General features: G+C 49.5%; 2 protein-coding genes across 4 annotated transcripts in view; both read left to right on the top strand.

Annotated features, from left to right (window-relative positions):
• The first annotated feature begins 2,214 nt into the window (after nt 1-2,214).
• Nucleotides 2,215-2,760, top strand: LOC118206496 (cyclin-dependent kinase inhibitor 1C-like). The gene has a single exon (XM_035379275.1). The coding sequence runs from the start codon at nt 2,215-2,217 to the stop codon at nt 2,758-2,760; it is 546 nt and encodes a 181-aa protein (XP_035235166.1).
• A 1,213-nt stretch (nt 2,761-3,973) lies between these two features.
• Nucleotides 3,974-15,289, top strand: part of acacb (acetyl-CoA carboxylase beta) — a 32,032-nt gene continuing 20,716 nt past the window's right edge. For 2 of the 3 annotated variants that reach the window (XM_035436407.1, XM_035436406.1), the window contains exons 1-12: nt 4,812-4,928; nt 8,745-8,877; nt 9,224-9,362; nt 9,578-9,687; nt 10,143-10,224; nt 10,717-10,815; nt 11,398-11,507; nt 12,717-12,827; nt 13,514-13,723; nt 14,101-14,271; nt 14,631-14,792; nt 15,082-15,245. In XM_035436407.1, the coding sequence (XP_035292298.1) occupies nt 4,879-4,928; nt 8,745-8,877; nt 9,224-9,362; nt 9,578-9,687; nt 10,143-10,224; nt 10,717-10,815; nt 11,398-11,507; nt 12,717-12,827; nt 13,514-13,723; nt 14,101-14,271; nt 14,631-14,792; nt 15,082-15,245 (1,541 nt within the window). In that variant the 5' untranslated portion in view covers nt 4,812-4,878. Of the gene's footprint in view, nt 4,171-4,811; nt 4,929-8,744; nt 8,878-9,223; nt 9,363-9,577; nt 9,688-10,142; nt 10,225-10,716; nt 10,816-11,397; nt 11,508-12,716; nt 12,828-13,513; nt 13,724-14,100; nt 14,272-14,630; nt 14,793-15,081; nt 15,246-15,289 lie in introns of those variants that run through there. The other variant, XM_035436408.1, reaches the window with a different exon arrangement.

Raw genomic sequence — 15,289 nt, 5'->3', positions numbered from 1 at the left:
CTTTGGCAAAGGCAGTTACGACATCCCGGCTTCGATGTTGTTCATGAGTAATAACCCCTTTACAGTGATACGGGTGCACCTGCAGTAAAGGTTAAAAAGTGAATACTTGCTCAGCATGTTGGTGACCTTTAATATAGGAAAGTCTGCCCTCAGGATATTGTGCAATTTCAGTTGAAGGAACCGGACTGTAGGCTACTACTGCTTATATTCGGTTAGCTGAATGTGGGTGTATCAAAACTGAATGGAATCTATGAATTCTAATTATCCATGCAATTTAAAAAAACAAACATGCACAACTTGGAAGAAAACATGAATTTTTGCTTCATGACTGATGGCCTTTCTTTGAGACCAAAGTCATCAATTTCTTGGCTATTTCTAAAAAAAAAAAAAAAAAAAACATTTATTATTCTCTCTCTTTATTCAGAGTTACATGGAGAGTTTGTGCCATTTTAAAATAACCTGATTTGGCTTGGGGTGCCAGAGTCCACTTCCTCCTCCTTTGTAGCATTTTCTCATGGGAGGTTGTCCTTGTTTGTCCCGCCGGCTGGCCTCTGCGTCCGTCTCTCTCCCTCCCTGGTTTTCGTCGCTGACAGCTGACCTTTCCCCCATTTTGGTCCGGCCGACGTACCGCCATGCTGGTGTGCCCCGTTACGCTGTCCCGACAGCTGTCAGTGACGCACTGTTTACGGGACAACCGTAAGGGAATAGCCTAGCCTCGGCTCTCGCCTCTGAAGTTTACCACCCCAGCCTCCCCCCTCAGGGAAATTCCTGGCCCCCGGACACAGTGTCCCTCGCGCTACTCGAGTGCACTCCGATTCAATTTGTGTCCATTTCATATCTCAGCTGAGGGGTGCGGGTATGTTCCCTGCGCTGCCGGTAGATTTTTGTTTGTGCATTCCCGGCTTGGCCGCTGCTCGTAGAGGAGGGAATATAGCCCCTTCTGTTTCCAGTTCTAAGAGGTAGGTGTGCCATCCATCGCTCAAGCTAAGGACACGAGCCGGCGATGTGCGTTACTTTTGTTTGTCTGATTTATGCTGGTCCTGCCGTTCAGTTTTTCTCAAATGCCAGGATTACTGTCTGAAGACGTGCATGTATTTTATCTCAGGATCATATTGAGGAAAGGTTTTGTTTCGTTGTTTAGTGTGAATGCCTGGCTTGTTTACGTGCTGAAATGTGACCTGTGTGATGAGAGTAAAGTGCATTTAGAGACTGTAGCCTGTATGTTTTCCCCCTGTGCTGTCCCTAGGGTGGATCTCTCAGGCTGGTGTCTTTCTGTGCAAAGTCAGCCTTTTGTATTGCAGCCTGTTAAGATAAGACTGGATTCTCCAGGTTTTTGGGTTCACTGGGTTCAATGGTGTATAAGAGGAGAAGGATGCCATCGTGTGAATCTTTCATGAAATTCATGTTGGAATCCATATTGGAGATATTGCAGTTAGAGCATATCTGCCAGTGTTTAAAATATAGGGATGGGGTTAGATCGGGGTTGTATTGGCATTGGTTGATAATGGCTTAAAACAAACTTATTGGTATTGTTTTTAATTAATCATCTTTACCAGCAACTGACAAGCCATAGCTATAGAGACTCAGTAGCTCTCTAGAGCAAATTGGAATATTTTGTTGTACAAATAAAATAAATATTTTCCTCTAGTTCTTCCATGAATGTGGAAACTTGCAGTTTTCATTTGTGCTATGATGTGTTATGAACGGGGAGGTATACGGACAGATAAATATTGGTTATTGATATCGGCCTCAGAATTTCCATATCCGACCTCTAAAAAAAGATTTTGATAGGAGGGGCAGTGAGGGCAGCGATAGCTTAAAAATTGAGTGTGTGTGTGTGTGTGTGTTTCCACATGTTTGTGTTTGGTTGCAGATCCCGCAGGACATCCCTGAATGATTCCTCTCCTGCTCTCTGGACTCTTAATATTGTGGTTGTTGTGGCGGATCGTGAAGACCAGATCGATGCCCGAGAGCGGAGTAAAAGTCCAGGCTGAGGTTAAAGTTCATGAGGTCCGGGAGGACGTGAGCCCGAGGCCGCAAGCTGCTGGTCCTTCGCCTCCTCCGACACCCGCTCCTGCTGCGGATCCGGCTCTAAGAGGCTGTCCGGTGCCGCCTCAGCCGGAAGCTTCCTCGGCTACCTCGACAGAAGCGGGAGAGACACCCCGAAGAGCCCCCGACGTCGCGGCCGTGGGCGGAGCGCGTGGCGCGGAGGCGATGGAGCCGCTCCAAGCCTCTCCCGCGGCGACGACGCCCGCCCCTGCCCCGCCTGCCCCACCTCCTGCCCCGGCACCTGCCCCTGCCCCGCCCGCCCCACCCCCTGCCCTGGCACCCACCCCTGCCTCGCCCGCCCCACCCCTTGCCCCAGCGCCCACCCCCACCCCTGCCGCCGCACCCCCTGCCCTGGCACCCACCCCTGCCCCGCCCGCCCCACCCCCTGCCCCTGCCCCGGCACCCGCCCCTGCCCCGGTGCACGCCCTGCCCCCCGCCCCGCCGGGTCGCAGAAGGGGGAGCAGGCCGTCCCTCGGCGCGGGACCCGAGGCTCGGGAGCGGCTCAAGTTCATCCTGGGCGCGTCCGAGGACAACTCCTCTGACGAGGAGCCGGTGGCGGTGGCGCGGCCTGACGGACAGGCGGTGGCGCGGCCTGACGGACGGGCGGTGGGCGGGGCCTCCTCCGGCAGCGCCAAAGCACCTTCTTCTGCTACTTCACGCGAAACCCAGACGGGGATGTCCACTTCCTTCTCTTCCACCAGCATAAGGTAACGAACGCTTTCAAAAGCGCTAATACTTCACTGTTTAATTCAGTACTAGCTATTATACATTGTTTTTCTAAGGGGTAAACTCTGTTGTGAACTTCTCACGTTAAGCTGTGTGGTGAATTCAGAAGTGAGGCTTTAATTTTTTGGGAAAGGAAGGAGAACAGTAAAATGCACTTCACAAGAGTAAGCCACGGTGTGGCTTTAGTACGTGCGGTTGCTCTTACATGTGAATGCACCGTCACTCTGCTCAGCACAGGTTGTGAAACTTGGCCACGGCCTACGTTTTAGGTCTTGAAACTTTTGTGTTGTCAGTGTGGTTTCAGCGATGGGTTTGGTTCTTTCACCGTGGAACAATAGACACCATATTTTTAAGAAAGTGTTTAAGAAGTGAGCCGCAGGAGAGCCACCTGTGCCGACTGTAGTCCCTATTGGCCAAGGCGGAATTGGGATTGGATGCCTTCAGCCCTACTCTGATGGTTAAAGTTTTACCCGAGGAGGTCCGGTAATGTATCTTTTACTGATGGGGTAAATGGGATCCACGGCGAGAGGCAGGAATACACCCTGGACAGACCACAACAAATCTGTTGCCGGGCGCACACACCATTCACTCTCCATTCACTCACACACTCACATTCATACCTATGGGCAATTTAGAGTCACCAGTTAGCCTAGCTGAATGTCTTTTGACATCCAGCTATACATAAAATGCTAGGCCAGCACTGCTGAATGGCATTACACCGGCAATCTGATCCTGTTGACCTATCTCTTATCAAAGTATGTCTGGCAAAGCTCATGTCGATGCATTTAAACTGCACTGGCGCCTTATGGTCACCAGGGGGCACTGTTGCACCACAACCAGCTTTAGCCTCGCTGGCAGGCACAGCCCTTTTGTACTTTGAGGTTCCAGTACACCCAGACTGCTGCACACTGCCCTCTGTTCTCTGTTCTCTGTTATTGTTGCGTGCCGCACATTACTGTTCTATTAATGGAAACAGCAGGCTCTGGCTTTGACATTAAAAACGCTGTCTGCGTCCTGTCGAGAGGGGGGAAAAAAAAAAAAAGAAAAAAGGCACGTCCCAGCTTGGCGAAAGGTTTCCCAAAGATGGTTGCGGCTTTTTGAGAATGTCACGGGGGAACATCCGCCGAGGCGTGTTCCGTGAGCAAGCGAGGGCGGAGAAGGCGGTCTGGGCCAGCGCCGCGCTTTGATGGGGGGGGGGGGGCTGCTGGGGTACGTCAGGTAGTTGGCTGGCGCCCGTGTCCCGGTCAGCCACTGGATGCTCTCGCGTTCGGCTCAGTCGTCTGAGGACAGTTGGACGACGGGTCGCGCTCCGCTGGGGTTGAGTCTCGTTTTTTGGACGTTGAGACGACGACGTGTGCTGGGTGACCATGGAGGTGACGCTCGGGCAGGATGAAGGTGAGGTTCCTCATGGCGAAGGCGGGCTTCCGTTTAGTTTCCCTTCTGGCCAAATTTTTGAGCAGCGTTATGTTTCCTTTGAAATGTTTGGATTGCATGACCCGAGGCACTAACAATGTACAATGTGCTTGAGGGGAAGGACATTTCGGTTAAAGCTGCTTGTGAATTCGGGGGGGGGGGGGGGGGGGGGTGTATGCAGGAAGCATTAAAAAGGAAAACAGACTGCAGATGTGTTCTTACAGAGGAGGGTAAGGTTGAGCTGTGTTTCTGAGTTCTAATGGGAAGTTTTGCTTTGTGTGTGTGTGCGGTGTGTGTGTACTGTGTGCACGTATGGAGTATGTATGGTGTGTGCATGTGTGTGTATGCGGTGTGTTTGTACAATGTGTGTATATGGTGTGTGCATGCGTGCGGTGTGTGTGTGTGTGTGTGTGTGTGTGTGTGTACGGTGTGTCTGTGTGTGGAGACCGTGAAAGCACTGGAATGGGGGGTGGGGGTGAGGTGCGGGGGTGAGAGGATGAGGGATGGGGGAGGGGAGCAAGCTACTGAAGGAGGAAGAGAGAGAGAGAGCGAGAGAGTGAGTGAGAGAGGGAGGGAGGGAGGGAGGGAGGGAGGGAGGGAGGGAGGAAGCGAGATAGGAAGGGGTGGACTGAGGTCTTGGCTTTTGGCTGAGGGACTTGTGCCCACCCATTGTCTGTCTGAATCGCGACCATGGAGGAGGACTGGAGGCAGCCCCTCAACTGGTTTCAGTGCCTGAAGAGGTTAGTCCCGAGCAGGACAGTGTTTCTCTCCTTTATACGACACGCCTGGTCTTGTGGAGTTTGTTTTTTTTTTTTACCCCGTGTCCTCTTGCAAACTCCTCGTATTGAGGAACGAAGCGGGCTAGCTAGCCTGCTAGCGCGCTAGCTGGCTGTGGGAGACCTGTTTGTTTTTCCATGCGTTGATGGGGGTGACCGGGCCAGACCGTGAGTTCTGCAAACGGTAGTGTCTGCAAAAGGCAAACAAACAAAAAAAAAACTGTTTAGATTTGCAGGGAGGAACTGCAGTGACCTCAGCGGGACTGTTCAGAGCGCAGTCGGGTGATTTGTGGAGCGCGGTCAGTTTACGTTACGCTGGAATGTGGGTCTGAGGAGTTGTGACAAATGAAGGATTGTTCTAGCCTAAGCCATTCACTTTCATATGTGCGGTTTTCTTTTCTGGTTTTTGTAAACACTTTACGTGCTACAAAGCAGTTATATATGCATATGTTCTGCTGTCTGTTACTTATTTTAGCAGTTTTCCTGCAGAGAACTTCCCTCTGAACTTCTGTTTTTAATTTCTCTCTTGAGCACATACCAGGGCTGAAGCAAGACCAGCATTATGCAATTTTACCAGCTGTTCTGGGAGTAGAGAGGACTTAGATGGTAGAAAATATCAACTGAATACTGGCGTGTTTAAACACACACACATGCACGCGCGCACACACTTGCACACACAAGCACATAGGCCTACACACGAACGTGCACAGAGAGAGAATTTAATGATGAAGGGGTTAGACGGAGCAAACAAAGATAGATTCGGGAATAGGGACATACCGTCCTTTGTCCGGGGAACATGCTACAGTATGTGTGTGTGGGTCAGAGCGTTCTCATGAGATTAATCATGTGTGAAAGGGAGTGGAACAGGAGGGGGCGGTATCTGTTGTGCAGTTAGACACTTAAAAATAGAAATGCTCTTATCAATGCACCCTTTAGAAACTCCTAAACATCTTCCCGGGCTGGAGAATGAAGTGGGATTTACGGGTGGGATTTATTTATCTCTGTTCATTCACAGACTGGACGCTAACTAAACTGGTGTTCGTTTTCGGACCGCAGTAATAATGCTGAGGGCAGTGTCCTAACTGTCAGTTTGCCAACGTTTTGGTTAGCAAGCTAGATGCTTACCTAGCTGTCTGGTTATGGGTAAATTCCTCACACTCTAGAAGTTCTGATCTGATGAAGTCGAATACTTCGTATCCGTCCTGTTTTAAGTGTTTTTCGGCAACAAGGTCCTGTTTACCCTAATTGCACATGACGTATGGTATAAACCCAGTAGGTTACTGGCCTACTGATGCAATTATGCACTTGACTATATTTGCATTTTTGCGCTATAAATTGTAACTGCATAGCCTTGTGTGTGTGTGTGTGTGTGTGTGTGTGTGTGTGTGAGGATTCTTTCTTCTTGACATTCAAATATTCTGTAGGTGTTAAACTGGCCATTGGGGCAAATTGGATTGGTCGAGCAGTACCACACCTCTGTGTGTTTCTCAATCACCACTGAGAGGTCTTTACATTGATTGGTCAGGCACCGACACTCCTCCAATCGGTGCCTCTTATCAGAGACACTGTATTTTTGCAGCAAGCAAAATATGACCGCAGAGTCAGTCACATACGGTGTTATTATCATAGTTATTAAATGCCATAAAAGGGGAAGAACATAATTCTGTTTAACATGAATATCCTTGTAGATCTCTTTTGCGTTCACTATTTTGTTATCGTAGTTTTCGGGTCACGTGACTGTCGTAAACGGGATGGGGTCAAGTTATGAGTCAAGAGTGCCGAGCACGCAGGTTGGATAAAATATTAACCGCTGATTGGCCGGTTACACTCTGGTCCGCGTTCACACGGGCGTAGAGTGTCGGGGAATCTGTGACCGAGGAGACGTGGCCTCAGGTAAAAACGCCGCCGTTCTCGACCGTAGCGCTCGGGTGTGTCTCACATCGGTGACGCGGCTGGTGATGGAGGACAGAGTGTAGCACAGTGGGTAAGGAACTGGGCTTGTAACCGAAAGGTCGCAGGTTCGATACCCGGGTAAGGACACTGCTGTTGTATCCTTGAGCAAGGTACTTAACCTGCATTGCTTCAGTATATATCCAGCTGTATAAATGGATATAATGTAAAATGCTATGTAAAAGTTGTGTAAGTCGCTCTGGATAAGAGCGTCTGCTAAATGCCTCTAATGTAATGTAATGTCTAATGTGATGGTGCTCGGATCTTACAGCCGTTGGTAAAACGTTCACAAAAATAAAAGGTTGCGACTTTTAGGTCTCATGGCTGCCGTCTGCTGTTTGGCTGGAGTCGAACCCGTGGCCGTGTAAGCCTCTGAAGTACCTGTCAGGTGTGGAGTCACCGGGATTTGGCAGCTCCTGCACGGTTCAGAGCTTCAGTTAAACTGCAGTTAATCTTTCAGTCTATCTTTTTTTTTTCTTCTTTCAGCAGATTGCTAGCTTACGGGCCCAGAAACAGCAGATCGGTGATTCCCTGCTTCTCTACAAAGTCCCACAATTACTCTCAATTGGTTCTTGACAGCTCAGCCAAGGAGAACTAAATGCTACTTATGACTGTGTGTACACTGTTCTCTTGGATTTTCTCTTTTTAGGTACACCAAGCATTGCTAACAGGGACTCGGTTTCATTTTCCATTTTTGGCAACTCGTTGTCCAATCAATTTAGCTGATACAGACGGATATAAATGAATGGATTTAAAAAAAATTTTTATTGCTCATTGTTTTCTTAAAGGAGAAGGTCAGCTAGGCTGCAGTAAATTAAAGGTAATCTGTGGTTTATAGTGTGCTGTGATCCTTCCCCTTTTTTTTTTTTATTGAGAGGCAGTTTGTCACTGATAAACTCTTGGCTGTCTGAGTCCTAGGTTGTATTATAGAGAGTGGTCAATGTGTGGAATAGCCTGCCAGGTCACATAGAAGAGGCAGAAACTCTGGGGATTTTCAAGACCAGGCTTGATACGGTGTTTGATACCATCTAGTCTGTAGGTAATCTGTAGGTAATCAGAGCACCAGGTACAATTTAGTCAGGAAAATGGCGAGCATTGTCGGGCTGAATGGTTGTGAATTGTTGAAATTTCTCGTCGTCATGTTATGTTGTTATGGTAATTGTGTATTGTGAAGTCATAGTGGCCAGGTCACTCCAGGGAACACGAGTATTTTCAGTTCGTTTTAATGGGTGGTTTTAAAAAAAAAAAAATGGCAAGCACTCTTGGATGCGTCAAAAGTTGCATCTGTTTTAAAATATGTGGGAATATTCAAAGTAAAGACTAATGTGACATCATGAAATATAAAATGAAAGTAAAATAGAAGTTTTTAGTCCTAAATTGGTAAATTGACTGCATTTATATAGCGCTTTTCTCCAAAGCGCTTAGTCCTCGTGTAACTTGTACACCACAGATTGCTGCTTGAACTACTTTAACTGCATATTTCAAGGTAGCAAATGTCATGATTTAAAACAATGTTCAGTCTATACGTGAAACTATACGTGATCTATTAATCTCCAATAAGTGTCAGTTCATACTAGCTCCATGCTAAGGTTTCCAGTGAACATTTTTTGGTGAGAAGTCGATGATTGAGTTTTCTAGCCCACTATGACGTAGCCAGGCTATATTCTAGGAAAAACCTGAGCTATATTTGCGTTAACCTCATCCGTTTCTGTCGAAAAAGGGTCTCTTGACCTCGCTTCCCGCCTCTATGGACGTCTAGATTCCTGGTTGGTTCACTGAGTTCCGTGTGGTTGACTCCGCCCCCTCTTTTACTCCCCCCTCCCCCCCCAGGCCTAGCATGTCCGGCCTGCACCTGGTGAAGAAGGGCAGGGAGCAGAGGAAGATGGATCTGCAGCGGGACTTCGCCGTGGCCTCGCCCGCCGAGTTTGTCACCCGTTTTGGGGGGAACCTTGTAATCGACAAGGTAGGTCCAGCAGCGCCGCGTGAGGGGTCAACGGCGGGGGTGTGGTTTTCTGTTTTTATCCCTGACTTTTTCTGATTTAATCAAGTTTCAAACTGGAAATGTCTTTGTCTCTCTCTCTCTCTCTCTCTCTCTCTCTCTCTGTCTCTCCCCCTCTCTCTTGCTTTCTCTATCTCTCCCTCCCCCTCTCTCTCTCTCTCCCACTTTCCCTCTTCTCTCTCTCTCCCTCACTCTCTCTCTCTCTCTCTCCCTCTTTCCCTCTTCTCTCTTCCCCCTCTCTCTCTCTCTCTCTCTTCCCCCCCCCTTTCTCCCCCTCTCTCTCTCTCTTCCACACCCCCCCCCCCCGTAGGTCCTGATAGCCAATAACGGCATCGCAGCGGTGAAGTGCATGCGCTCCATACGCCGCTGGTCCTACGAGATGTTCCGGAACGAGCGCGCCATTCGCTTCGTGGTGATGGTCACCCCCGAGGACCTGAAGGCCAACGCAGGTAGCCGGCTTTCAAGCGATGCATTGTGGGTATACTCTGGGAACTGTGAGTCAGACCGGTCTACACACACACACACACACGCACCAGCCGGTGGCTCTCCATGTTTGGTTTATCACAAGGGAAAGCAAAGGTCCTGTCTTGGTGTGTGTGTAGAAGGGGGAGGCGATTGCCTCGAAGTGGGAACGTTAATTTAGCGTTTTTTCCGTCCCACCTAGAGTACATCAAAATGGCCGACCACTACGTGCCGGTCCCCGGTGGCCCAAACAACAACAACTACGCCAACGTGGAGCTGATCGTGGACATCGCCAAGAGGATCCCCGTGCAGGTGATTCATCGTGGCCTTCCGCACCTTCTGCACCTACGCCTGGAGTTACTGCTGCGTCTCACTGAGAACAGAACCAGGCCTGGAGCTGGTCTGTAACTGGGGTGCCTGACCCTGGGCCTGGAGATCTACCGTCCTGTGCCTTTCCACTCCAACCCTAACAAAAAAAAGCACACCTCATTCAACAGCTAGAGATCTGCTACTAATTGGTAGAATTAGTGTGCCAATTTAGGGATGAAATAAAAACCTTCAGGGTTGATAAATCTCCAGGAACAGGGTTAGTTACCGCTGATGTAGAACATTCTGGAATTTATTTCAGAAATAGAAGTCTCTTTTCAAATGTGTAGCTTGTTCGGGTGCTCGGTTTTTTTGTGAATGGCTTAGATTGCGCCCCCTGTGTTTGGGGGGGGGGGGGTGCTCCCAAATGGGACTGACCGCTGGCTCTTCCCCCTCCGCAGGCCGTGTGGGCGGGGTGGGGTCACGCGTCCGAAAACCCCAAACTCCCGGAGCTGCTGCAGAAAGCCGGGATATGCTTTTTAGGTACGACGCCGCCGCCATCTTCTCTCAGCTTGATGTAAGACCGACGCGTTTCAAACGTCTCTTAGTTAATGTCTGTGTGTGTCCTGAGGCTTGTGCTGCTATGGAATTTTGAGTTGACTCAAGTTTGGGTTAATCGACAATTTGCCTTTCCCCATTAACTAGATTAAAAAAAGAACAGACCCAGAGGCAAATCTTAAGCAGCCACGTTTTTATTATCTAGCTTTGCAGAGGACTGGATAGGCCATAGAGTCCCTCTGCCGTAACACTCTTTGAACTGCTGTGCTTTTTGACATTTCCAGTTTAAGTACTTAGTACAGGTTTCTCTGAGGTTTCTTTGTCTTCCTTTCACGGGGTGAACTTTTGCAGTTTCATACACTGTGGTGGTCATGTGATCAATTAATCCCTGGACTTAGAGTGTGGGCTTCTGCAGTCAATTGAGCAACTGACCGATTGGCACGCCAGTCCAAGCTAATCGATTGCCGATGTTTTCAGGTCCCTCCAGCAAGGCCATGTGGGCCCTGGGAGACAAGGTGGCCTCGTCCATCGTGGCGCAGAGCGCGGACATCCCCATCCTGCCCTGGAGCGGATCAGGTGGGGTGCACCACGCCTGTGGCACTCGGGGAAATAAGGGGCGGGCTCAGGGGGGATTACATCACACAACACAGATTTGTGATGTCATCAACCGGCGCCAACAGTTGTTAAAAGAGTAACTGCACTCACTGTTTCAGCCTGGCTCCTCCTACTACACAGTTTGGGGAAAAATGCTTCCTGGGGTGGGTGGAGTAGGCCTGTCCATCTCATTTGCATAGAGTATTCTGTATGCAAATTATGTGTGCAGTGTAGTGGTGCCTGGCTCAGATCAAACTGTCAAACTCAGCGTTCAGAATCGTGGATCAAGTATGAACAAAGATTCAGCAATTACATGGCCTAATTCTCACCTCAGATGTTTTCATAAACATATTTTAGTCGACTGTTTGGGTGGAATATGAGAGAGTTTATGAACAGGCCACCACCATAGGCATACAAACACATTTACAGCTTTAAAAAAAAATTATATATTTTTTTATTTTAATTTTTTTTTAAGTGTAATAACTGTTTAAGAAGCAGAGGGGGAGTGAAGGAGTTGAGTATCTGGTGAGGCTAAAGGATCTTTGCTCCCGCCTTCTCCGGCAGAACTGCGGGTGGAGTGGGCGGAGGAGGACCAGCGGCTGGGTCACGTGATCAGCGTCCCGCCGGAACTCTACGCGCAGGGCTGCGTGCGCGACGTCGACGACGGGCTCGCGGTAACGTCCGCTATCCTTCTCCCCTCTTTCTGGCGAAAAACCAGCGTTTTACTGCGTGACAAAAATAACCCTACGACCCAGCCGGGGGAGGGAAGGGGCCCCTGGTTACGAAACACGCAGCAAACGGGGGTGAAATCTTACCCAAAAGTGCACTGCGTTTCCTGAGCTGGGGTGATTTTCACCAGAAAAGAGAACTATGGGCATTGGAACATGTCAGAAAGAAAGACCTTGTTAAATCGGGGGGGGGGGGGGGTGGTGGGGGGGGAGTGTTGGCATTCAGTAACTGGATATGGGTGGATCAAGTTGGCAAAGTGTCGTTGGCTGTATGAACAGTTGTTGTGGTGTTCGCTGCTGATGGGAGAGGAATGGGGGGGGGGAGGGGTTTAAGCATCCTGTTCTTGTAATAATGTTTTTAAGCACTGAATTTGGCTCATAAAAACTGAGTAAAAGAAATGGTGCTGACGGTGATGTACAAATATAGCCACTGACTGCACAAGATATTAATTCACTGCAATAGAAAGTGACAACGTCTTGTCATGGGTCATGGGTTTTGTCATGGGTTTTCCTATTTTTACGTACAGCCTCTGTATGCAGATGTATTATGTTTCCAATTCAATCCGAGGTTCTGTACTTTTTGTGAGTTGAGTATTATTTATAGTGCTCCATATGGTTTGGCTGTTCTTTCTTTAACAGGAATGTTCCATTGCCGTACTGAGAACAAATTGTTCAGTTCAGCAGCGGTTCCAATTTGGATCAGTTTATATGTGCACGTCATGTGCATTCATTACTCGTGTGCAGTACATGTTTCATGTGGTGCAGGGGTGAAGTGCCCGTTAGTTTTGGTTTTGTTTTTTGGTTTTTTGTTTGTTTCATTTTGTAAACTGAAGTGTGCACCAGTGGTGGTTCACTTCTTCAAAATGCTTTCACTAAGGACACACGTACAGTTGTAAACCAAACCTTTACGAACAATGTTTATAAATTAAATCAGTGGCCTCCTTCTATAAGTAGGAGCAGAGGTTTGAAACCTGGACATTGATTTGATTGGCTGTGGACCCCCGGTGTGTTGGAACGCACCCCACGCCTTGAATAAGTTATGCCATCACGGTGCACTTTTGTCCGTAAGCAGCAGGGGGCAGCGTCACGTGAGAAGCATTGATTCCGATGAGGAGCGGACGACGGAAGCGTGACGGCCTGCTTGTGTTTTTGAAGGGGGCGGAGAGGATCGGGTATCCCGTGGTGATCAAAGCTTCTGAGGGGGGCGGGGGAAAGGGCATCCGGAAGGTGGACTGCGCCGAGGACTTCCCTAGTTCCTTCAGACAGGTGGGGATTCAGGACTCTTTAAGCTCTGGTGTTTTCACAAAAATGGCGGGGGGCGGGGTGCGGGGGGGGGGGGGGGGGGGGTAATCCACCGTTAATCTGGGACGTTGAGTGTTCCTTTCGAAATGCACCAGTACAATTCTCAAATGTTACTTCCTGTTAAACTGAAACGTGTTGTCACCAATACTGAGAAAAGAAGTCTTTTGTAAAAAATAAAAAAAAAAAAGTACTTTTTGCTGATACCATGCTTATGTGTGGGTATCTGCAGCACCGGTCTCAGATTTAAACAGGCAATTACATACTTTAAACACATTAACTATTTGTCTGACCGAGGTCTGGATCCAGTGTGAAAGATGGCGGGACAGTGAGTGTTCTGACTGATGTGAGTGTTCTGACTGATGTGAGCGTTTTGCCTGATGTGAGCGTTCTGACTGATGTGAGCGTTCTGACTGATGTGAGTGTTCTGACTGATGTGAGCGTTCTGACTGATGTGAGCGTTCTGACTGATGTGAGTGTTCTGACTGATGTGAGTGTTCTGACTGATGTGGGCGTTTTGCCTGATGTGAACGTTCTGACTGATGTGAACGTTCTGACTGATGTGAGCGTTCTGACTGATGTGAGCGTTCTGACTGATGTGAGTGTTCTGACTGATGTGGGCGGTCTCATTTTCGGTGCCCGTGCGCTCGCAGGTGCAAGCGGAGGTGCCGGGCTCGCCCGTGTTCGTCATGCAGTTGGCGGAGCACGCGCGCCACCTGGAGGTCCAGATCCTGGCGGACCAGTACGGCAACGCCATCTCCCTGTTCGGCCGCGACTGCTCCATCCAGAGGAGGCACCAGAAGATCATCGAGGAGGCCCCCGCCACCATCGCCGCGACCTCCACCTTCGAGCAGATGGAGAAGGTGCGACGGCCGCTTTGAAGCCTTCAAACCTGTGGTGACTGGCCCCAGGTCCTGGAGATCTACTGTCCTGTAGGTTTTCACTCCAACCCTAACGAAGCCCACACCTCATTCAATAGCTAGAGATCTTGTTCAGCTGCTTATTAGTAGTGTCGGGTGTGCCAATTTAGTGTTGGAACGAAAACCTACGGTAGGTTTTCAAAACCTAAGATGGTAGATCTTCAGGAACAGGGTTAACACTGCTTTAAACAAAAAAAAATTACATTCAGCTTGTTGCCTAAGGGCCGAAGTGGAAAAGTGTATGATGTGATTTGTATGAGCTTGCTTGTCATTCCCCTCCACACCAGTAGGGTTCAGACTGTCTGTGCTCTCTTTGGCAGTATGCTGTGCGGCTGGCTAAGATGGTGGGCTACGTGAGCGCGGGGACTGTGGAGTACCTCTTCTCTGAAGACGGTAGCTTCCATTTCCTGGAGCTCAACCCCCGTCTGCAGGTGGAGCACCCCTGCACGGAGATGATCGGAGACGTCAACCTCCCCGCCGCCCAGCTCCAGGTACGGTCAAGGTCAACGTCAAGGTCACGGCCTCCAGTTTATAGAACGCTCCTTATCTTGCCAACTTCATCTCTTTTTAACATTTTAGGTCTGTTGAGACAAAAAGCATTTTAATATAAAAAGTTCTGATCCAGAAAAGGCTGATGTGTGGGTGCAGTCTTTCGTTCCAACCAAGGAGTAACACGCCTAATTCTACGAATCAACCAGTAGCGTCTTTGCTATGGATCTTGCTTAGTAGAATCAGGTGTTGTTTGGTTGAAACAAAAGCCTGCACCTACACCAGCCCTTTCTAAGTTTGAGGGCCCCTTGGATAAGCCATGTTGATTACAAATCCAATCGAGCTCCTCCCCTCTCTGCAGATTGGGATGGGGATCCCCCTTCACAGAATCAAGGACATCCGTGTGCTGTATGGGGAGAGTCCGTGGGGGGACACGCCGATCAACTTCGAGGCCCCGGAGTGCGCCCCCAGTCCCAGGGGTCACGTCATCGCAGCTCGGATCACCAGCGAGAACCCCGATGAGGTAAGGGTCAGGTCTTCATTTCAGCCCAACTCTTTAAGACACCCGATTCTGCTTATCCGTGTCTTGATTGAACGCCTGCACCCACACTGTCAACAAGTGCAAGAAGTCATCCCATAGGTCTAGCGTTGTTCTTCAAGCCTGGTGGTATGCACTCTGTATACGAGTGTCTGCTGGATGTCATCAGGTCCAGCAGGTTCAGCTTTGTTAGCCTGAGTAGTCCATCTTGTTCAGGACACAGAGTGGTCTTTGCTGATGGCCTGCCCCCCCCCCTCCCCCCCGCTGTGTGCAGGGCTTCAAACCCAGCTCGGGCACCGTGCAGGAGCTCAACTTTCGCAGCAGCAAGAACGTGTGGGGCTACTTCAGCGTGGGGGCGGCGGGGGGCCTGCACGAGTTCGCCGATTCCCAGTTCGGACACTGCTTCTCCTGGGGGGAGAACCGCGAGGAAGCCATCTCGTAAGTCCGTCGTCGTCGTCTTTCTCAGCTGGGGTTTGGACCAG

This window comes from Anguilla anguilla, chromosome 10 (assembly GCF_013347855.1).
Source record: "Anguilla anguilla isolate fAngAng1 chromosome 10, fAngAng1.pri, whole genome shotgun sequence".
NCBI classification, from domain to species: Eukaryota; Metazoa; Chordata; class Actinopteri; order Anguilliformes; family Anguillidae; genus Anguilla; species Anguilla anguilla.
This window is presented reverse-complemented; position numbering and strand designations above follow the sequence as displayed.

What these genes read in the sequence shown, in the direction of transcription:
- LOC118206496 (XM_035379275.1), top strand. Translation starts at nt 2,215, where the DNA reads ATGGAGCCGCTCCAAGCCTCTCCCGCGGCGACGACGCCCGCCCCTGCC.